This window comes from Entelurus aequoreus, linkage group LG02 (genome assembly GCF_033978785.1).
Source record: "Entelurus aequoreus isolate RoL-2023_Sb linkage group LG02, RoL_Eaeq_v1.1, whole genome shotgun sequence".
In the NCBI taxonomy this organism is placed as follows: domain Eukaryota; kingdom Metazoa; phylum Chordata; class Actinopteri; order Syngnathiformes; family Syngnathidae; genus Entelurus; species Entelurus aequoreus.
In genome coordinates, this window is record NC_084732.1 from 71,669,471 (window position 1) to 71,694,791 (window position 25,321).

General features: G+C 37.3%; 1 protein-coding gene across 3 annotated transcripts in view; it reads left to right on the plus strand.

Moving 5' to 3' along the window:
* LOC133638837 (E3 SUMO-protein ligase PIAS1-like) overlaps positions 1-25,321 on the plus strand; it is a 125,410-nt gene that overhangs the window by 56,589 nt on the left and 43,500 nt on the right. For all 3 annotated transcript variants that reach the window (XM_062031823.1, XM_062031839.1, XM_062031830.1), the window contains exon 2: positions 6,172-6,664. In XM_062031823.1, the coding sequence (XP_061887807.1) occupies positions 6,172-6,664 (493 nt within the window). The remainder of the gene's footprint in view (positions 1-6,171; positions 6,665-25,321) is intronic.

The window sequence follows — 25,321 nt, forward strand, 5'->3', positions numbered from 1 at the left end:
ATTTGCCACCATGGGGGCGAGGATTAGTAATTTAGAAACTGCACTGTAGAGGGACATTAGCCACAAGCTCGCTAGTGAGGACGCTACATTACATTGAGGACGCCTTCATTCGCTTGTCGCTGGGAAATTTGCAGGACATAGCTAAAATGTGTCATCAACTTAAATTAGTTATGCATTAGTATTAACAATTCTATAGGCGGCCAAATGTATGTCAATATCGTAAATTGTGCAACCCTACTTATTATTTTATTGTAATGAATGCACATCATCAACATTGACATTTTGATATCAACTTATGTGCATAAAAAACTAAAACTAAAAAACTTTCAGCTGTTCACCACACCAATCTTGGCACCCACATACCACAGCTCTCATGTGCGCCCTATTGTAGTAACCGTGCTGAAACAATGTTGACGTATTTAAAGTTCCGGATGTTGACATATTTAAAGTTTGGGGCACTTCATGCAGTTAAATTTTTATTAGTTACTCGTCAAACAATTAATCAAAGCAACAGAATATAAATTGAAGCTTTTTACTAATTGATTTGAACAAATAAATATATTTTTAATTCTTTGTTCAATATACTGCATTTTTGTGTTTACTTTTCGAAAGCCTATAAGACACAATTGCCACTATTTCAACAAATAAAACACATTTTCCAAACAAATCTTTGATTCATTTTATCCAGCATTAAACTGTTGAATCCATCGAGTCAGATCCCTATATTGATTAACTGATACTTTCAGCTTTCATTTATATTCAAAGTCAATGGAGTACCAACAAAATGCCACAAAAATCACTCTGTCCCTTTTAAAATCTTCCAGAAATGTATGGTATTGTGAGATGAGTGTATAGTTACAGCCTTAGCTGTAGGTGTATTTCTTTATAAAATAATTGATTAGTATTTTCCCTTGAACTGTAATCTATAAAGAAAAGGCCATGCAAGATGCTCGCACCTTCATTGAAAACAGGAGATTTTGTTTAGGTTTTTTTCTTTTTTTCAAGTCTGAATAGCTGATATTTATGTGAGGTCGCACAAAAGCCTGAAGCTCTAATGTGTATAATTTTGAATGTCAATTAAATGCAAAGACCAGGGTACAAAGGAATTTTAAACAGCCCCCCCAGACATTGTCTGACAAATACTCAAGTATATTGCTTCAGTAATCTGTGACTAAATTTGATGTTCTTCAGAAACAATAAAATCGACATGGCTTAGTATAACTTTTCACACACCGAATCGTCTGATTTTTTGTATGTAGACGACACAAAATATTGTGAAAATCATCTTTTGAGACCGCACTTTGACAGCATGCCACAGCCAATGCTTTTTTTAGCACCCAATGTTGTACAAGCAAAAGTAGTCTACAGTCCAGTGCAATAATTTTTTCTTTCCAGTGCAATAATTTTTTCTTTCTATAGGCTCAAGCGCCCCCCGCGACCCCGAAGGGAATAAGCGGTAGAAAATGGATGGATGGATGGAGCTTACTTATCTTACTTCGCTCTGGACCCCCTCATCTGGCCAAGTCTGGGCAACATGTTTTTCTTGTGATACCGTAGTTTCGAAGTGTTTCGGTGATAAGCAAACTCTTTGGTGCTCAATTTGCAGACATTCATTATCTTCTTTGTATGGAAGGCAGTTTTTGAAAATGTGTTTAAATGAAATAAATAAGCATTGGTAGTAGGGGTGCTTAAAAAAATCCATCCACATCCAAATCGCAATTTGTATTTATTCCGATCGTTAAGCGATTGATAATTTTCGGTAATCCAAATGCCGTCGGTAATACCAGGTACCATTTAACCTAAAATCCAATGTTGCCGTAGTCCGGTTGCAGACTTGTCCGGCTCAAACACTTGCCGGGCAAACAAGCACTCAGGCAGCACACAAAGCAGACTCAGTCGGACTGTCTTGAGGAAATGTTGCAATTTTCCATACCGAAAAAAAGTATTTCTGGTTTTAAAAAAAACACCAGAATGTACAGTTAGGCTCCACTTTTCAAAATGCGCTAGCTCATTGCTAATTTACATTGGATGTGCCTTAGACATGCTTATGATTAGCATTAGCAACACCTACTTTGGTAATGAAAACTACAACTAAGACACAATCAAACAGCTGGTGTGTATTAAGTACGATACTTACATATTTTTTAGGGCACAACAGAATTCTAGATTCACCTTAATGGAAAAGACTATTCCCAGACGAGGCAACACAATACTGCCACTTAACGTCTTGGGATTGCAACTGCATGCAAATATAATAGTAAAATACTTGTAAATAAGACAGTATAGTTACGATTATCAGCTCACTGATATATAAAAAAGAAGCTTTTATTCTTCCAACAATTAACATATATTAACATATAAACACACAAAAATACAGAGATTTGATATTATTGAGTGTCATATCGATTTAAATGTGAAAGGTACCCATCCCTATCTGACAATACAAAATACTTAAAATAAATGAGAAAATACATTATTTTTTGGATTATTGTTTACTCATCTAAAAAAAAAGATCAAAGTTGATGTGTCCCACTTACAGGAGGGGTTCCCAATCTCTTTTGCACCAGGGACCGGTTTAATGTATTTTCACGGACTGCCCTTTCACATGTGGCAGATAAATACAGCAAAAATAAGTACATGCAAAATATAAATCACCACAATGCTTTTTCCTCCATCCATCGATTTTCTACCGCTTGTCCCTTTTGGGGTCGCTGGAGCCTATCTCAGCTGCATTCGGGCGGTAGGCGGGGTACAGCCTGGACAAGTCACCACCTCATCGCAGACAATGCTTTTTTGTTTTGGAAAAAAAGCTCTCCAAAAACTTTTGTTTTTTACTCATTTTCGCTAGCTTGTGGGCTTATTTTTTGGCAACGTATCTGATGTGTTATACAGGATACGTCATTGTTGAGGAAAACAGCATTGAGCCGGAGGCTAATTAGCTAAAACCTGAGCTCAAAGCGATTGTCTTGCAACCTGAAGCTATAGAGCAAGACTGTGAGAGTTTAGACAGATCTAAAGCATTTCTGATCAAACAAAGTGATCTCTAAGATAGGGTGACACAGCTCTGACTGGCGCAAGATACGACAATTGTGGAAATAACAAGTCAGAAGTGCTGCTTGCCGTCAAAGCTTTTGAAAATGGCTTGCTATGGTTTTTTTTATGGATTACTATTCTAAGAGTAATGTATTCATATTTTATGCAACATTTCATAGATACGTGTTTTTTTTGGTCTAATTTTCCATGCGTAAACACATGTGTTAATGCTACTTGTGCAATAATAGCAGCCCTTTAACTTACTAGGCCAAGGGAGATGTGTCTTTTCTTCATTCAGCACACTTATGACATATGTAACAATTCAGCCCACTTGCACATTAGCACTATAGCACTTTTCCACTTTAACTACTATGGTGATTTTATTCTTGATCTATTCTGAGCTGAGGTCATGCAGCAACCTACTGTTTTCTATGGGTCTCTATTTTATTTTATTTGAATCATTACATCTGAGTCTGTGTATTTTATTTTACTGTTTATGTCCAATGTTGGGGCTGTCTAAGTTAACTTCTTATAGACTTTGTTTTATATACCATCAACCTGCTGGGGACTACCGATGGAATTTACCCTTTGGCTACAATCTGCCAAATTTACATTTTATATATTCATTATTAGTTGTATCTTTGTTACGCAGGACAAATGTACATAACAGTATAACCTTAATTGTTTCTTGAACTTGGTTCGTAAACCAAAAAGTTTGTATAGTGAAGCAGAGTTCCCATAAGAAACAATGTAAACATGAATAATTGGTTCTAGCTGTATGTATGTATATATATATATATATATATATATATATATATATATATATATATATACACACACACACACACACACACACACACACACACACACACACACACACACACACACACACACACACACACACACACACACACACACACACACACACACACACACACAGGTGACCAAGTATTTGGTCACCTGCCTTGACTCACATATGAACTTGAAGTGCCATCCCATTACTAACCCATAGGGTTCAATATGATGTGGGTCCACCTTTTGCAGCTATTACAGTTTCAACTCTTCTGGGAAGGCTGTCCACAAGGTTGCGGAGTGTGGTCATAGGAATTTTCGACCATTCTTCCAAAAGTGCATTGCTGAGGTCACACACTGATGTTGGTCGAGAAGGCCTGCCTCTCAGGCTCCGTTCTAATTAATCCCAAAGGTGTTCTATCGGGTTCAGGTCAGGACTCTGTGCAAGCCAGTCAAGTTCATCCACACCAGACTCTGTCATCCATGTCTTTATGGTCCTTGCTTTGTGCACTCGTGCACAGTCATGTTGGAAGAGGAAGGGGCCCGTTCCAAACTGTTCCCACAAGGTTGGGAACATGGAATTGTCCAACATGTTTTGGCGAAGTCCCCTTCGCTGATAAAATCCTCGAACTGAAGCCGGAGGCTAATTAGCTAAAACCTGAGCTCAAAGCGATTGTCTTGCAACCTGAAGCTATAGAGCAAGACTGTGAGAGTTTAGACAGATCTAAAGCATTTCTGATCAAAGAAAGTGATCTCTAAGATAGGGTGACACAGCTCTGACTGGCGCAAGATACGACAATTGTGGAAATAACAAGTCAGAAGTGCTGCTTGCCGTCAAAGCTTTTGAAAATGGCCATGCCCGTGTGTTCAGGATTCAAACAGGATGTGACGTAGAGGGCCTCTTCAAAATGTCAGTTTCTGCTTGTACATGAAGTGATGTCATCAAAATGGCAGCCTTTGAAGGCTTCAAGCGACATGAAAAATGAATGAATGAATGAATTGTTTGCACACAGGCATAAAGGTTTGTCAACCGAAAAAGGTTGCAAATAGAAGCATACGTAAATCGAGTTTCCACTGTTTAACAAATGGCGACGTCTTACCAGGAGTTTTTATTATACATCAATGAACAAGCTTATAGGTGTCTGTCTAGAGCAGGGGTGTCAAACTCAAATACAGAGTGGGCCAAAATTTAAAACTGAACAAAGCCGCGGGCCAAATTAACCTTTTAATAGGGACCCAAACAAGTTTTGCATTGAATATTGAACAAGCAAGGCTTATATAAATTTTTAGTGACATGCAAAATCGAGTTTCAAATAATAATAATAATAATTAAAAAATATCAATGGCATATCAAATACAATTTAAATACAAATTGAATGCCTCTTTTCTATTTGCAGCCTTCTGAGATAAATATCAACATTAACTTTTTCCACATGCTAATACATTTGAAAATAAAATAACAATGAATAAACCAACCATTCAGGACTTTAAACTGCTCAGTTGGCCACACACTGATCTAATCTGATGTGCCCAAGCCAGATACCTGGCATCTTTTCTTGGATGCTAGTTCATTAATGTCGGGGCTCAGGCTTTGAGCTGAGGCAACCTTCATTATCGAACGAAGGTGTTCATCAGTCATTATATCTCGTAGTCCACCCGGACCACAGTCTTGGGGGCGTGCCTTAAAGGCACTACCTTTAACGTCCTCTACGAGCTGTCGTCACGTCCGCTTTTCATCCATTCTAACAACAGTCACAAGATATGTGCGACTTCTGTACGCACACACACGTGAATGCAACGTATACTTGATCAACAGCGATACAGGTTACACTGAGGGTGTCCGTATAAACAACTTTAACACTGTTAGAAATATACGCCACACTGTGTATGCCTTGCATTCACTTGTGTGTGTGAAAAGCCGTAGATATTATGTGATTGGGCCGGCACGCAAAGGCAGTGCCTTTAAGGTTTATTGGCTCTCTGTACTTCTCCCTATGTCCATGTACCACTACGTACAGCGGCGTTTTAAAAAGTCATACATTTTACTTTTTTAAAACCGATACCGATAATTTCCGATATTACATTTTAAAGCATTTATCGGCCGATAATATCGGCAGTCCGATATTATTGGACATCTCTAATATTAATGTTTCCGTGCGGTCCGGTAGTAAATGCGTCAAGGCCCCGCAACATTGGTTAGGGACCACTGACTTACAGTATGATGGCATTTTTCTAAAAAGATCCTTGATAGATTGTGATTCACTTATTGACTTTGCAGGTGACAACATGGAATAGAGTTCAAACATTTCATTTGTATTCTTATTCTCCTTATTCTTGTTTCCACAGCAAATGGTGATGAGCCTACGTGTATCGGAGCTACAGGTGCTGCTGGGTTACGCTGGGCGCAACAAACACGGACGTAAACACGAGCTGCTAACCAAGGCGTTACATCTGCTAAAAGTCGGCTGCAGCCCCGCCGTGCATATGAAGATCAAAGAGCTGTACCGCCGACGTTTCCCTGCAAAAATGTTGTCTCACTCTGAGCTCTCTCTGCCTGGACCGCATTACCCAGCCGCAGGGGTGGTTGGAGGAGGTGGAGCCGCGTTACCCGCCGGCTTGACGCAGCTGGCATACGAGGGTCATGCGGGCCACACTGGAGCCCCGTCACCTGCTGCCTTACTACCCCTCTCGCTACTTGGCCCCGGGAAACACGAACTGACCGGTTTGACGCACCATCTATCCGCCACCGGCCCGCTGCACCCTGTCCATCCGGATGTGAAGCTCCAGAGGTTGCCATTTTATGACATGTTTGATGAGCTCATCAAACCAACAAGTCTAGGTAAGAGCTTGTATGAGTGTTCTTCATAAAGGGGTGGTCATTAATCCCATTTTGTGGGCCAAAATTAAATATTCACATTTTTTTAAATTTGTAATAAGATGTTTTTACCTTATTTGTCATTTCTTTAAGTCAAGCTTTTTTATTACTTTTTACTGACTACTAGTACAATCGCTGTTTGGCTTGTTCATCTCTTTGTTCATTGCCGTATTCATGCAGACATAGGTTTTATGTGATTTATCTGTAGAGTGAAAAAAAAACAGAAGTTAAATAAAAGTAGATTTATTAGTTTGATTTTTTTTCACCAAAAACAAAAGCCTAAAGCGTATTCCAAATTGCATTCCTACTTAATGGAAAGTATTGATTATTATCTTTGCCTTACTTTTGTTAGTTGAAAGTCTTACATAAAGGGATCCTATTATGCAAAACCAACTTTTTGTACCTGTTTGTACCCGCTTTTGTGTGTATTTGAGATCCCTGTAAGTCCTGAAATGTTTTTATTCAACATTGGAGGCATGACAGATACTTATGAAACAAACCTGCCTTCTTCCAAACTTGCTCCAAACGAGTCGTTTGGAATTTGAGACTTTGGTGACGTTTTTTGCCTTGGTTATGTCCATATATGGTAGAGGTTTACCCAAATAACTTTGCGTGACTATTGGCTAAGTCGGTAGCATAAATGCTGACATGAAAACAAGAGACATTAACATCTTATCCCAATAAAAAAAAATCACATACCCCAATCTAAACTTGTACAAACACATTGTTGTCTGAGCAATTAAGATATTTAATTGTGCACATTGTTTTTGAACCTATACAGGCTGTGCTTTCTTAGCATAGAGTAGGGCTGCAACTAAATGATAAATGATAAATGGGTTATACTTGTATAGCGCTTTTCTACCTTCAAGGTACTCAAAGCGCTTTGACAGTATTTCCACATTCTCCCATTCACACACACATTCACACACTGATGGCAGGAGCTGCCATGCAAGGCGCTAACCAGCAGCCATCAGGAGGAAGGGTGAAGTGTCTTGCCCAAGGACACAACGGATGTGACTAGGATGGTAGAAGGTGGGGATTGAACCCCAGTAAACAGCAACCCTCCGATTGCTGACACGGCCACTCTACCAACTTCGCCACGCCGTCCCCAACTAACGATTATCTTAACGATTAGGCGACTAATTTATCTGTAAAAAAAATAGGTATAGTGTCCCCTTATGCCGGCCTACCTGGCCGGTCTAGGGGGCATGTGCCTGACCTAAATTCACCGAACACCTGACGTCTTTCCAGACCCTGATGCAACTAGTGTATCTTTCTGAAAATCTCAGAACAACTCGGCTGTTCTCATTGTCGGTTAACCTTTGACACACGCTTCCAAAATGGCTGCGCCTATGTTGTTTATACCGATTAACGTTAATTATGACTCAGATTTCATTTTAAAGTTAGTGTGTGGCTTGTTGCTGACTGTACATGAAGGGGTTAAATGAAATGAAATGTTAGCAGTAAGATGTAAGAAGATATTGATCATTAGAATGTTGATGATTAGTCCACTATAGTTTAGATAAGTTTAATTGCATCTGTCATTGTGTTGACTGCTCAGTCACATAGTACCTAATCTACAGTTAGCATAACATTTTACTGCTTTGGCACGATAATCTATTACAAAATTATGGAAATATCTAAATTATCCTTCATTAGCATTTTAATCGAGTAAGAGACTATCATGTGATTAATTTTCCTGCCAATGCATGTCCAAACACATTGGGCACAGCTGTGTTTTTAGCTCATTTCTCATTCTCTCGTATATTTTTTTTATTAAAAGTGTTCTACCCTTTCCTCTCCTTTTCTATTCAATCTTCACTGTCTCTCCACAGCCAGCATCCACTTTGCATGCAGACATTTGCATATAAAGCGAGGACATTGCACAGGCACAAAACTATAACCACAGAAAACACCTTTTCTTATATTTGAGTGTAAATTTCCTTTGGACATTGTGTTCTAAAACACACTGATAACATGTCTGCACATATGGTTCCTTCCAAACCCAGGCGTACTTTCATATAAATAATGCATTGTTTCGTTCTGTCAGAGAACCAGTCAGATAGTGAAAACCAGAAGAAGAAAGTAGGCTGAAGATTTAAATGCTTCTTAAATAATCAAGAAGAGAAGCATTTGGAGCACTTTTTTCCTTCTCTCATGCGATATCTTAAGTATGTTATAATTTGCATACCTCTCAAATCAATGGTTTGTTGTTTATATAGCACCCTTTCAATTGTTTATGTATCTTTTTTTCTCACTTTTATTTTCACCAAATTCCTTTTGCCCCTTTGTTTCATATGAAATCTGAATATTAATGACAAATAGAAGCATGCATTCTAAAAAAGCGCCATTGGTTACTGAGTGCCCTTTGTATCATTACGAGCTGCTATTCATTAACACTGAACTTTTTTTTTATCATTATAATGCAGCATTCAGCAATTTTGACTGTATTCAATAAAATGCAGAACTGTATAAATGCTACCAAATTTGCTACTGAGTTGTATCATTTAAAAAAAAAAGGAAGGTGATGTACAAACAGTCTCACCTCATTTTCGGAGAACAGAATAAAACAGAATACATTTTCTCCATAATAATAACAAATCCAATTAATCAGTTCTGAACACCCAAAATAGTAACACAAACCAGATTTTATAAAGAATAATTTGACATGCAGAAAACAAAGTGAAATACATGTGAATGACAAACAAAATGGATAAATTCAAAAGATGTACATCACTTTCAGCTTTATTAAAGACTTAGGCAAGAGAGCCAAGAGGATGCCACCTTTGTAGTGCGAGTTCGTTCTTGAATTCAATAGTATTTTTTTTACCATTATCAATGTTCTTGCACTTGCAACTTTCTTTTGCCCCATGTTGGGTTATTTTGCAGTCGTCCTCAATAAAAAAGGTGCAGATAATGAGTCACCAACGCTTGGGATTCTTTTTTTGTCACCAACGCCTGGGATTCTATTACGCGAAATGATACGCTTGTTAGGTCTAATGTTTAATATTTAGCCGTACAATAACCAAAACGGTATACAAAAACCAGGGCAACATTTTTACAAAGATTTTCAGAGAAAACGGAATCATATGAAAAGTGAGGTCTACAAGGTGGCGCCACTAATAATCCTATTGTACTAAATATTCTAAAGAAGTGTTTGCCTACTATTACATTTGCATTACATGCCTTTTAATGTATTGTACTATAGTGCAAGACCCTAAAACAGTGCACTTTGTATAGTTGTTAGTGGTACATTCTATTGTATTGTTTTTTTATTTACATTTTTTTCCCCTCTAAAAAGCATGTAAGTAATGTAATAATAATGCACATTATTTATTAACCTTGGAGAGCAGCTATATTTCCTTCCAACTCCTTCTTTGTCACACACACCATCAGCAGCTTTTCTATATATTCATGTTTGCTGTTTTGATATTAGTGTAACATTCTTGGCTGGTGTGAGAACCCTCTGGTTTCAGTATATACTAGGGTTAATGGTATATGGGTACTAATAAAGTACTGCGGTACTAATTAATTAAAAAAAGTACTATACTGTCTTTGAAAAATAGCGGTACTTTTTTTCATTTGCTTTAAAACTAATGATACGGTATGTGGAGCACACTGAAGCGCCGCTCTGCAAGTGGTGCTTAAAACGTAGCTATTTAATAGCTGGCTCGCGTCTCTCTGTAGTGTTTTAGCTACTTCTAAATCACGAATCCTTTCTTCCATGGCAACAAATAAAGTGTGTTTTTTTCAAGTATCATCCCTGCAGGACGAGGAATAGCTAAACATGCTTCACTATAAGGCTGCAGCTAACGATTATTTTTCTATTGATTAATCTATAGATTATTTTTTCGATTAATCGTTAATCTATAGATTATTTTTTTCGATATTTTTCCTTTTGCCGATTATTTTTTTATTCAAAATGAAGATGAAAAAATAAATGTAGGCCCGTTTTTTCAAAAGGCATGGCTTTTATTTACAAAAAAAAAAGAAGTATGGCCACTCAGTCAACATTGACAACAACATGACTAAATATTCTGTAACAATGTAAACATTTAAAACTTTTAACATTTAACAAAATTAAAAGTAGCTTATTTGCTTTTTAATGTGCAAATATAAAAGTCAACATCCAGTGCAAATCTTAATATTCTGCAATAGTGTCTAACAGTTGCAATGAAGAACGGTTAGCATGTCTACATGCTTTGGTTCTTTTGTTGTTTACAATATTCCCAGCAGCTGAAAATAGGCGCTCAGAAGGGGTCGATGTGGCTGGAACTGAGAGCTAATTAGCCTTCACCTCAAGCCAGGATTGCGAGTGAGCTGAGCTGCAGTTTAAGTTTCTAGAAGGTCAACGGGCTCATAGTGATGTTACTAGTAGTTGACTGGGAGGTGTTTATTATCATTCAGTCCGCTGCCTGATGCTCACCTGCTAAACACCTATCTGCTCCACGCTGAAGCGCTGACTACATGCGCTCTGAATATGCACTGCTGATTGGCTGATAATGCTTCGTGTGCACCAATCAGATGGTTGTGTGGGTGGGACAATGCTGCGTGTGTACCAATCATATGGTTGTGTGGGTGGGACAATGCTGCGTGCTGAGACAGAGGCAGACGGAGCAAAGCAGCTTGTTAAGACTTTAGCTTTAGCTTAGAAACTCGTTCGGTATACCCCCGTACCGAACCGAAAGCCCCGTACCGAAACGGTTCAATACAAAACACGTACCGTTACACCTCTAGCAGATACAAATGACACATTCATGTTTTTGTGTAATGATGACAACGTATGCTCGCGCGGACGATTGACTAGTTGATGGTTTTCTTTTCAAATGTTCGTTCATAGCCATTGTGCTGCTATGATAGGCCATTTCCGCTCGACACAGTGTGCATACAACAACATTATTAGGCCGTTTATTGAAATACTCCCACACTTTTGACCACTTTTGGCATGCTTTTCCCCCCTCGCTCGCACCGCTCGCATCGTCTTCTTTGATCGTCTGCTTTGCGCTTCGCCATGACGGTAGTGTGACGTCATTATGCGACGCGTCGACGCACAAAAACGGCGTCGACGTATTTACGTAACCGATGACGTCGACTACGTCGACGCGTCGTTTCAGCCTTACTTCACTACACACCCTAGAAGGTTACAATACCTAACTGATAACAGCAAGCTAGCGCTCCTGAATGTAAACAAAGGGGTGGCTATACACAAATATGGTTTGTAACAATATCAAGTACAAAAGCTGTATGTAGTCGTTAGTACAATGATTACATCGATATTTTTATCATTACAAAATATTTGTTCATTTTTATTATGTTCATAAACTCAGGAAATACTGTACATCCCTGGACACATGGGGACTTTAAATATGACTAATGTATGACCCTGTAACTACTTTGTAACGGATCAACACCCAAATGTGTGGTTTCACCAAAACTTATGTAAAGTATCCAAACAACAGAAGAATAAGTGTTGATTACATTTTACCAGAAGTGGAGATGGAACATGTTAAAACAGAAAATAACCAGATGTTAACAGTAAATGAACAAATAATTAATAATCCATCCATCCATCTATTTTCTACTGCTGGTCCTTCATACTTTTGATGAAAAAATACAATGGGAAATAACACAATATGTTACTGCATATGTCAGCAGCCATATTAGGAATGTGCAAAACAGTAATCAGAGCAAATGGTGGCTATTTTGAAGAAACTAGAATATAGAACATGTTTTCAGGTATTTCACCTCTTTTTGTTAAGTACCTAACTCCCCATGTGTTCATTCATAGTTTTGATGCCTTCAGTGACAATATGCAATGTAAATAGTCATGAAAATAAAGAAAACCCATTGAATATATATATCAATATATCAATCATCAGGAGATATATCTCCTGATGATTGAGGAAACCCCTCATGAAACAGACCTGTAGAGATGAAGTAGTCTTGTGATTTTTTTTTCCCCACACATACATATATTGCGCTGTACCACGGTATTGAGCACTATTTTTTTGGGATAATCTAATTAAGACATATATATGTATATATATATATATATATATATATATATATATATATATATATATATATATATATATTAGGGGTGTAACGGTACACAACAATTTCGGTTCGGTACGTACCTCGGTTTAGAGGTCACAGTTCGGTTCATTTTCGGTACAGTAAGAAAACAACAAAATATACATTTTTGGGTTATTTATTTACCAAATTTGCAAAATCTTCTACCAAAAATATTAATAATTTTCAATAATTGATTTTGTTTCAATATTGTGTTTTGAGCAATGACAGTTTGAAAGAAAAAAAAAACAGCTTTGTTTTATTAGTCAACATTGCAACTTTTTCTAAATTACGTTTAACCTTTAAGCTTTTTTATTTCACTTTTGTTATGTTTTTGTTTATTTTAATAGTATTTTTAGAATGTGCCGTGGGCCTTTCAAACATTAGCTGTGGGCCGCAAATGGCCTCCGGGGCACTCTTTTGACACCCCCGCTATAGATAATAAAAATTTAAATCTGATAAATCTATGGATAAAAAGCAGAGCTTGGCGACGCATGCGCGTTTATCATAACTCTCTCACTCTCTCTGTCTCTGGCCCTCCCTCACGAATGCTGCTGCGCGCACAATTTGTTTTGTTTTTAACCCCTTCTTAACTCTGAACGTACATTGAAAATACACGCAACCCTGACTCAAAATGCCGGACATTTGAGGCATTTAAGAAACTCCGCCCTGACAGCTCCGCAAAAGAGGACATGTCCGGTGAAAAGAGGACATATGGTCAGCAGTGTTTCCCATAAACTGCCAAGATACCTGTGGTGGTTGGGGCGTGGCTATGGGCGTGTTCACCGTGACATCATCGGGTAATTTGCATAATTTACTACAATGATATGATTTTCTCTAAAAAGGCTCAAAAAATTTATACTTACTAATTAATAATAACAGTTTTTGTTTTAAACGTCCATCCATCCATCCATTTTACAATATAATTACAACACTTTATGTACATATTTATTAACAGATTTGAACAATAAGTTATTCACTGAAATATATTTATTAATTGTGGTTCTTACAAAAAATATATCTTATAAAATATAAAAGCTAAAATGTCTCTTAAAGCTCTGCCCCTTTAATTAGTGCATACTAAATAATTTAACTTTAGCCTACTACTACAACCATATTATTTACCAGCAACATAAAGTGAAACAGAGGCAGAGGTGTCCTGCCACAGTCAGTAACAAATAAACAGAAAACAGTAGTGGTCAAATACAAATAAGGCAACAAGAGAAGTATCCTACACTTCTCTTTTGTAAAGTAAATCTGAACAGCCTATATGGGCATCTAAATCAACTATATGATTTGCCTGAGAAGATGGACAGGACAATAAAAGAAAGAAAAAAAAAAAAGTATTTTATTATATTTTTCAAATTTTTTTTATTTGTGGCGGACGTAATTCTTTCGTGGCGGGCCGCCACAAATAAATGAATGTGTGGGAAACACTGGTCAGTCTATCGTAGCCTGTTACCGGTTCGGTTCGGAGGTGTACCGAACGAGTTTCCACACGGACATATTAAGTAGCGTAACGCACGTTGTGTAAACAATGCACACCGAGGCACAACACACGGCAGTTTACACACTGTGCGTTACGCTACTTAATATGTCCGTGTGGAAACTCGTTCGGTACACCTCCGAACCGAACCGGAACCCCCGTACCGAAACCGTTCAATACAAATACACGTACTGTTACACCCCTAATATATATATATATATATATATATATATATATATATATATATATATATATATATATATATATATATATATATATATATATATATATATATATATGCTTTGCAGCCCCTGCCTCGAAATAAAATCATGTTTGCTTTGGTGCCCTTCCAACTTGCCTTGGTGCCCTAAAATATGAGCCCTCCTTTAAGGCAACGCTTGCCTTGACCTTAAAAAGTTAAAATTCAAGGCTTGTAAATGTATCATAATATTTTTTGTTAAAATAAAGCCAATAATAAAAAAATGGTGTGGTCCCCTTTATTTTTAAAAGGTATCAAATTACAATTTGGTACCGATTACGGTATATTGGTATCGGGACAACCCTAGTACAGACTAGCAGTGATACGCGCCAACTGCCTCACCAAGTCTGCTTCACGCTTGGTCATGTTTTTGATGATTTCTTATTTTGATTTAATGAAAATCATCCACTTCTTCTTCTCAGCACTGTCATTCACACTCTCTTTCTTCCGTCCCGTTGTTGGAAAACTACATTATGTCGATGTCTAGCTATAAGCTAATGGTAGCAAGCAAAACCAGATGTTTTGGGTGGATTTTACTAGGTTGGACTGTGGCATTGTAAATCAAATTTTTGCTTGCTACTTAAAGTATAACAATTATCTGAAAGATAACTCTTATCTCAAAACTAAGGCTGCAGCTAACGATTATTTTTCTATCGATTAATCTATAGATTATTTTTTCGATTAATCGGTTAATCTATAGATTATTTTTTCCGATTAATCTATAGATTATTTTTCCTTTTACCGATTATTTTTTTATTCAAAATGAAGATGAAAAAATAAATGTAGGCCCGTTTTTTCAAAAGGCATGGCTTTTATTTACAAAAAAAAAGAAGTATGGCCACTCAGTCAACATTGACAACAACATGACTAAATATTCTGTAACAATGTAAACATTTAAAACTTTTAACATTCAACAAAATTAAAAGTAGCTTATTTGCTTTTTAATGTGCAAATATAAAAGTCAACATCCAGTGCAAATCTTAATATTCTGCAATAGTATAAGCATTTCAAAAGTAAAAGTATTGCTTATTTTGCTTTAAAATGTGCAAAAATAAAGATAAACATCCAATACAAAAAAGTGCAAAACGAAATATTCTGTAACAACAGTGTAAACATTTAAACAAAAGTGAAAGTATTGCTTATTTGCTAAAATGTGCAAAAATAAAGATAAACATCCAATACAAAAAAGTGCCAATCTAAATATTCTGGAGCACTGTAAACATTAAGTATTGCTTTTAAAATGTGCAAAATAAACATCCAGTCCAACACAGTACACAGTAACCAATTCTACTCATTCCAGTGAGTGTCTAACAGTTGTAATGAAGAAAGGTTAGCATGTCTACATGCTTTGGTTCTTTTCTTGTTTACAATATTCCCAGCAGCTGAAAATAGGCGCTCAGAAGGGGACGATGTGGCTGGAACTGAGAGCTAATTAGCCTTCACCTCAAGCCAGGATTGCGAGTGAGCTGAGCTGCAGTTTAAGTTTCTAGAAGGTCAACCGGCTCATAGTGATGTTACTAGTAGTTGACTTGGAGGTGTTTATTATCATTTGGGGAGAGTCCGCTGCCTGATGCTCACCTGCTAAACACCTATCTGCTCCACCCTGAAGCGCTGACTACATGCGCTCTGAATACGCACTGCTGATTGGCTGATAATGCTCCGTGTGTACCAATCAGATGGTTGTGTGGGTGGGACAATGCTGCGTGTGTACCAATCAGATGGTTGTGTGGGTGGGACAATGCTGCGTGTGTACCAATCAGATGGTTGTGTGGGTGGGACAATGCTGCGTGCTGAGACAGAGGCAGAAGGAGCAAAGCAGCTTGTTAAGACTTTAGCAGCTAAAGTTAGCTTTAACTTAGAAACTCGTTCGGTACACCCCCGTACCGAACCAAAAGCCCCGTACCGAAACGGTTAAATACAAAACACGTACCGTTACACCCCTAGCAGATACAAATGACACATTCATGTTTTTGTGTAATGATGACAACGTATGCTCGCGCGGACGATTGACTAGTTGATGGTTTTCTTTTCAAATGTTCGTCCATAGCCGTTGTGCTGCTATGATAGGCCATTTCCGCTCGACACAGTGTGCATACAACAACATTATTAGGCCGTTTATTGAAATACTCCCACACTTTTGACCACTTTTGGCATGCTTTTCCCCCCTCGCTCGCACCGCTCGCATCGTCTTCTTTGATCGTCTGCTTTGCGCTTCGCCATGACGGTAGTGTGACGTCATTATGCGACGCGTCGACGCACAAAAACGGCGTCGACGTATTTACGTAACCGATGACGTCGACTACGTCGACGCGTCGTTTCAGCCTTACTCAAAACACTCTTAAATTGAGGTACATAAACAAAGGTAAAAATATAGAAAATAATAATAATTTAAAAAAGCAGCTGCACACTCACATTTGTTTGTTGCAATTCATTACAGTCGTGTTATAATTATGATAGGCGCAAAACTTTGAACAACTATGACAATTTAGATTAATCTGTTGGATTACATCATAATGCGTGAAAGCTAAATAGCAGATGACACTTTAAAAATAAATGGCTTCAAATATTCTCAGGAGATTGCAGCCTTGATTTATTTATTTTTTTTGGATCCTCTGTTGCCTCTTTTGATTGCTAAATTAGAAACCGGTTTGATTTTAAAATACAGACAAGAGATTAAACTGATTTAGCACCGTAGCAAGAATAACGTGCCGTTCTAAAAGAATCATACTGTTTTGAAGCCAGTAAGCCACGTTAAGTGTCGTCGTGGGCAGTCTTGTCTTGCAGGCCTTGAGCTTGAAAAACACGTGGTGATACATGCTAAATGACATTGACACATATAGAACTCTTATAAGTATTTTTCTGTATCATTGTTTTAGTTGGACCATCAGTTGTATTGTCACAGTAAATACATGATTACAGTTTCAAAATGACATTTACGACAACATGGCTTTCTTTGTGGGCGTTTTGGCTCTCATCCGAGTGTGATTGTGTTGTTATCATGAGCCCAAGCAAATAACAATTCTATTCCTTGAGGATAATTATTTGGTATCATTAAGTACAATCTTGCACGTGTTCAAACTGTAAAGGAACATATGGATGTGCTGAATAACTCCTACTATAATATCTTTTTCGCTTGTCTTGGTAATGAGCAACTTCACAAAAAAGATTGCCAATTAGAAAAGCACTTGGAGAGTGCAGACCTCCACCAGGCCATGAGTCCCTAGAGTAAAAATCCTTTAAAAAAAATCCTGAATCCAGACGGTGATCCGGATCATCCCTAAAACTATATTTCTGATCCCATTTCTGACCTTTTCATGGGCATTTTATTAAATTGCGCCTGTAACTCTCCGAGCTATGTTGCTAACTAACTAACAAACCGCAGTGAATTGAAGGATACATTAAATTGCCAAGTCTTATTTTTCGTCTGTCGTTTCCAAACAGGCTACAAGAGAGTTCTCTCGGCCTGTTTTGATACTGGTACTAACAAAGTGACAGGGTACTAACAAATTAGCACATGTATTTTACTCTTTTTTTTTCATGCAAATGGAACGTTGCTAGTAATATGAGTCGAGGTACATGGTGAGTGAACCAATACAGAGAACATACAAGCGGAAAGAAAGCAGGACTGAAAGAATGACAAAAGCGGCAACTTATACTCGTGTGTACGAAGCGCAGTAAGGAAGTATTTTGGCCGCAACGCAAACAGGAAAGGTGAAGCTCGAGAAGCGGCGCTTTAAAGCATGCCTCGCCAAAGGTGGCAATACTTCAAACTTGGCGAATCAGTTGAAAGACAATCATCCACACTTGCACAACAAGTTTAAAGACTGACAGGTAAATACATTGTTGACATAGTCCCAGTCATATTTATAGTGATACTAGTTACACAATAATTCTAAGACCTGCCAGTGGTGCTTTCAAGGTGTACATGAATGCAGAACTTTTGAATGGAGATGGGTTCTGTACTTTTTTTTTTGGTCTTAACAGAAATTTGTTGGTACTACCAGGTAGCAATTTACGTAAAATCAAACATCAATATTTTGATACTTTTTTTGCACATTATGTCACGTCTGGCCTCAAATTCAAACAGGCAAGCAAGCGTTCAAGCAACATTCAGAGAGGACTCAGTCGGACTGCCTCAATGTAACGTTACAATTTTCCATGCCGACAAAGCCAAGTATGCCTGGTAGGACACACTCAAACATAAAGTAAGGCATGAGTGAGTACACTTTTCAAAATGCGTTAGCGCGATGCTAATTTACATCAGATTTGCCATAGACTTGCTATTGATTAGCATTAGCGACATGAAGATTTCAACACCTCAAAATTTGGTAATGAAAACTACAGCAAAAATGCACGTTACAATCAAACAGCTGGTGTGTAATAAGTAAAATACTTACAGTACAAACACGATAAAAGACTTCAACTTCAATTTAATTAAACTTAATTCAACTTAATCCCTGAGTGGGCAGCACATCGTAGCCTATACACTACTGTCCTCTAACATCTTGGAATTGCAACTACATACAAAGTCCACTATGTAATACTTGCAAATGAGATTCACAAGTGTAAGAATTCAAGATATAACTGCACAGTTATTGTTAACAGCTCACTGCTGAATAAAAAAACTGAGATTTTATTCATAAACACATTAACATTTATTAACACATGATAACATTTATTAACACATGACACACTGACAGCTTGGTCCCCCCTACTTCAGAAATCCCATCTGCATCCCTGATGTCCACAGACAGACATGTACAGTAGTTGCTGCATTGAGCTGGTTGGCCCATTGTCAATCATTAGTGTATTAACTGAGCCAAAATAGCCCTGGGAATGGACATAGTTTCCTAAGTTTGTGGTTAGTAGTGCATTTTTACTTGGAAAAAGAGAAGTCCAGTAATTAGAATATCATTTAATTTTAATTATAGTGTTATAAAATTGATGGAGTGCAATAAAAAAATGCCAGCGTGTTTATTGCTATTGTCGTACTAAATTTAGTGTTATAAGATTTTTATGTTAATAAAGTAGGGCTGGGCGATATGGATCAATACTAATACAGTATTTTTAGGCCACATGGCGATATACGATATATCAGTATTTTAAACAAAACCTGCAAAGTGTTAAGTTTAAACTCAACACCACATGACTGTTACTACCAGTGTTCTGAAAATGTATTTTAAAAAAGTAATTAATTATAATTACTTGTTACTTAACCATAAAAGTAATTTAATTCCGAATGGAATTACTCTTTAATAAATATAATGCGTTTCTAGGGAAATTAATTAATTTGTTACTTAAAAACAAAAAACTTATGTCATATGAAGTTGAGAGAAGTGTGTGCACCTTTAAAAGGCGGTGTCTGTTGCCACGTGACATGTGATGTCAGCGAGGGTTTCAGCTGAGCTGTATTTGTTAGCCTTAGCAGTTAGCAGCGGCAGTTTGTAGGCTCTGACGGCTGCTCTGTTGAATCTTTTCACCGTATTATGTTACCTTTTGTTAATATAGAGATTGAATGTGCTTCAATGGCTGTCATTTGTTATTGTCCACAAACGGGGTAATGTTTGGATTGAAAGTTTTTCACTACAATCATTGATTTGTTTTTCATTAATCCCACGGCACGTAGTAGCATTGTGTATGTGTGCGTGAGATGTTGCCTCCTTCTAGATGATATCAAGTTCATTTTAACGTGGTGCTGGTTGTTGCTTTTATTAGTAAAAAATAAATTTCCTGCATTGACCTTGCTTTGCCGCTAACGCTGTTTTGTTGACATAAAACCATATCAAAAGTATTGAGCCATGTTAATAAATAATGCATATGGCTAACGATCTAATCTGGTATGGACCAGCAATATCGGACTGTTTAAAGAATCTTATATGTGTGAATGCTTTCACGCGATTAAAACAAAGCTTCGTGAAGGCCCGCGGCGGGTGTTGACGCAATGCGATTTCTGCCAAGTGCTCTGAATGTCAAAGTGAAAAAATTAATTGAAGCATGGGTAAACGGCGGAAGTAACTATCAAAGGCAGCATCAAAATATATTATATATCGGTATGGCGGTATTGTCTTAAACACATGTTTTTTTTAAATATACTGATATAATTCGTAATAACGGTATACTGCACAGCTCTAAAATAAAGCCAATAATGATATTTGTTTTGTCTTTATTTCCAAAAGTACCAAAATACTGTACGTATTGACCAAAATATTGGTATCGGGACAACAATAGTTCACTCTTTGCATCAGTGTCAGCACTTGGGTGTGTTTGTTACTTTGTTCTTTACCGGAATGAGAAAATGAATGGATGAATGGAAATTAACATTTATCCATCCATCCATTTACGACACATCCACAATCTTTGTCTCTCTTGGTGAACACACAAAATGCACGTAAAGAGAGCCTCGCTAGACGCTAGTGAGAATTACAGTGAGGTAACAACAATTTGAAGGAAAAAAGATGATTGCAAAGCCAAATGTGTCTGATGTGCAAATCCAGTATTTTGGCTTTAAACGAGTGAGCAAAATGAGCCAATCAACACGGAATGAGCCAGTATGCTTAATTTGTTGGAAAGTCATAGCAACAAAAAACAACAAATGCAAACACCCCTCACAATTTTTCCATCTGGGGGAAAAAACTACACTTTAAGATTTAATGAAGTGCAATTTTTTCTATAATAGATTGAGAGTCAATTTTATTTGTATTGTTTGCTTACTCATTTACAGGTAGGATAATTTAAATGTATTAACCAAGTTACAGTAGTAACAATAAACTAATGAAAAATCCAAGTTTATTGAATTTAAAAAGAACACTTATATAGACTTAGACTTTAACTTTAATGATCCACAGGGAAAATTGTTATACACAGTAGCTCATTTACAAAGGATAGAAAAGCATAATGCACACAAGGGCACAAAAAAGGGTGAAAACAATAGGTAAAAAGTAGACCAAAAATAAACCATATTATAACATATATATATATATATATATATATATATATATATATATATATATATATATATATATATATATATATATATATATATATATATATATATATATATATACACCTGTATGTGTGTATATATATATATATATATATATATATATATATATATATATATATATATATATATATATATATATATATATATATATATATATATATATATATATAACATTTACCATTTACAAAATTACAGTATATATAACAACTGCAGCAAAAATATAAGAATAGATAAAACATAGGTAAATACAACAGAAAATATACATTATAAACAAAGAAAGGTGTGCTAACTTAGAAGCGGTTTGGTAATAGACAAATATGATCTATTGCTGTATGGCGAGTGATTATACAGCTGGATGGGGTGCAGATTGAAGGAGTTCTTGAATCGAACACTGTGGGAGTGAAGCTGCAGAAGCTTGTTGGAATATGAGTTCCGCTGTCCCTCAATTGTCTGGTGGTAATAGTAATAATAATAGGCTATTGTTATGTTTATGATTACATTATTACTTAATAGAGGTGGGGGAAATAATCGATTTTTAGATGCATCGGAAATCGGACATAGGCAAATATAAAATCGATGAGTAAACGTCGATAATCAATTTATTTATTGTAAATTAAGTAATGCAGACCGTTCTAAAATTTTGCTTACTGCAGCGAGCCACCTCACCATGAGATCCGACCAGCTCCTTTATTATAGAGCACATATGTTCCAGTTTTGCACACATTTTCATTAATTTATTAAATGTGGGAATTCATTTACTGGTTTTCTTATTACAAATGCACTGTTTTTTAAGGTTTCAAGGGATAAATATGTATTTAGTGAAAATAAAAGAAATGTAAAATTGCATCGATATACATAAAATCGAAAACCATCAATAATAATTTTTTAATCGAATCGTAGCTCCTGAATTGTAATCGTAATCTAATCGTGAGGTGTTCAAAGATTCCCACTTGTATTACTTCAATTGTTCTCAATATAAGATGATAATATTGTTTACCGGCACTAATATGTGGGAAAATATATCATCCAGCAAAATGTATAATCGGCTCAGGCTTAATTGAACCCCATAATTTAAATGTAAGGTAACACAGTAGAAATTATCCAAAGATTTCCCCAAAAGTTCCTTATCCTATTTATGACATCCTATTTCTATTTGGCCATCAAAATTCAGCCATAACCTTTTGAGTAATGTTGCTAACTAGCAGACGGACAGACAAACAAACAAACCCAGGATTTACATATTCATCGGCGGTCACTCAAACGAGTATGACGATCCTCCTGGTAGGGGTGTATCCCTTTATGGAGGATGCCTGTGCGTGACTTTGTTTAACGTGGGGAGACTGGTGCACAGACAGTCACCACACGATTCTTGACAGAATCGGGACAGGGTCCAGTGGCTTGGAGTCCAAGACGACTGGGGACCCTTTTCTGATGCAGCTTTCTTCCGCCATTGCAGCCGTTGTGGTGGTTCTTAAATCTATCGTCTTCCGCCTGCTCCGCCGTTGAGGTCTTCACCGTATCCCTGGCTAGGGGGCAGTCAGGTACTAGGCCTTTGCCAAGGACCACCTGGGGTAACAGTAGTAAAGGGGTTAACCTCCTCGTGCCCCAAGAACCCATAGAGGAGCCTCCACTGCCCCAAGACCCCATAGAGGAGCCTCCACTGCCGGATGCACTTTAATGTCATGCCCAGGACACATTTACATATACCTCCTGTTAGAGGTAAAATATGTCACAACTGGCTGCTAACTGTACTGGTTTTAGAACTGGTCAGTTTTGCACCTATTATTTTATAACTAGTGTTCCCATCAACCATCTGCCATGTAAAGGGGAACTGCACTTTTTTTTTAGAATTTTCATTCATAATCCCTATGTAAGACAAGAATACATGTTTTTCTTTTTTTATGCATTCTAAGTCATAGAATACGGCCAGTACGAGGTGGATAACAATGCAGCAAACATAAAGTCCTCTAAAACACACATTAAAACTGCCAACAATTCTCATTTACATCTTGTGACATGAATACTAACCAAGTATTAGCGATATTGTTATTATAAGCGCTAACGCAGACATCTATTTTGATTACATGATTACAGAGAGCTTACTAGCCTATGCTGTTCTATTGTCATTTTGAGCCGGTGAGCTGCAGCGTCACCTCTGAGCTAGTAAAAGTTAATTCTAGAATATAAATTATGCCTCTCACCTGGATTATAGAAGGTTGTGCCCATAAAACGATAAATAGGTCAACTATGACTGAATTTAGGACTGGAGATGATGACACAAAAAACACTCCTTTTTTGGCACTTTTTTTAACCCATCGATAGGATTATGACTAATTCTTCATCTAAACGGGAAGATATGAACACCCAATCAGTCAGCATCCTAGTGAGAGCAGCCATTGTACAGTAATTGATTATTTAATTTTTTCGAAGTTTGTATATCTTGTTCAGCACTTTGCAATACTGCTGTATGATGCTTAGTGTTTGTTGTCGAAGGGAAAAGCGAACGTTGCGACGCGTCTATGAAATTATTACGCCGCTGTGTGCTTAAAATGGCCAAAATACGTAAATACATGTCATTATAAATGTGCATGTTAATACATTACATATATACTTCAGCGATGGAGGCTTTTTTATGATTTTAGAGCGCTTTATAGGTGGACTAGAGTAACTTCCATTGGCTCCAGTGTTAGCTGACTTTTACTAGCATTTAGAAGTTAGAATGCATAAAAAAAGAAAAACATGTGTTCTTGTCTTACATAAAGATTGAGAATGATAGGCAAAATTCCCCTTTAAAACCAATAAAGCTGCTGTCCAGAGCTCACTGATGAACATTAACCACCAAATGAACACTATAATCCATGTTTCATGTTGGTGCATAGTTCTGTCTAATTAGGCGCCTGGTTAGACAGATGGAAAGCCAATTAGTTACCCTGAATATGTGTTGCTCTTGTCTGATGGTCAAAATGAACACCAATGTTCTTTTCCACCTATTTCAGATTTTTGCTAAAGCTTCTACATATGTTGTTTGCAGATGTGTTGACTTGGGTGTGGCCCACTGGTGCAGCCTGTATACCAGACCTGGGCATTGTGCGGCCCGCGGGCCGCATCCGGCCCTTTGTACGTCCCTGTCCGGCCCGCGTGACGCCAATTATAAATTACAAAATAAATTTAAAAAAGCATCTATTTCGAGTGTGCAATACTACGGTGCTGCTTTTGTTTTGAAAAGCGTTATTTGTATTACTTCCGTGTGGACGTATGCTCGTGCGCGCAGCGGCAATCTGAAATTACAAAATAAATTAAAAAAAACATCTTTGTCGTGCGTGCAATACAACTGTGCTGCTTTTATTTTGAAAAGTGTTATATGTGCGTATGTCCTGTGAGGGAAGGCGCACAGCGACAAGTGATGCCCGGTTATCCCTGAGACGCTAAAAAGAGAAAAGTTGATGACGAATGGCGTGTTTTCAACAAGACATGGACTGCCAAGTAAAGGTAAAGCCGTGTGTTTATTTGTGGTACACACGTTGCTGTGTTTAAAGAATATAGTGTAACGACCTGCTGAAGTAGATGTTGTCTTCTTGAGTTGCGTAAATGAGGAGTGAGGAGACGTGCGTGTGGAAGGAACGAGATATGTTGAGCTGTGTTAGTATAGCTTGCTCAATAAAAGTTTAAAAAGAGCGTCAGACTTGATGTGCACTTCTTCTGGACGCTACAATTGGTGGCAGAAGTAAAACTTTGCGCATACTGCACTGTTTGTGTGCTACGTCATCGGGAGGTACGTGCCACGTGAGGAGCTCGCCGCAA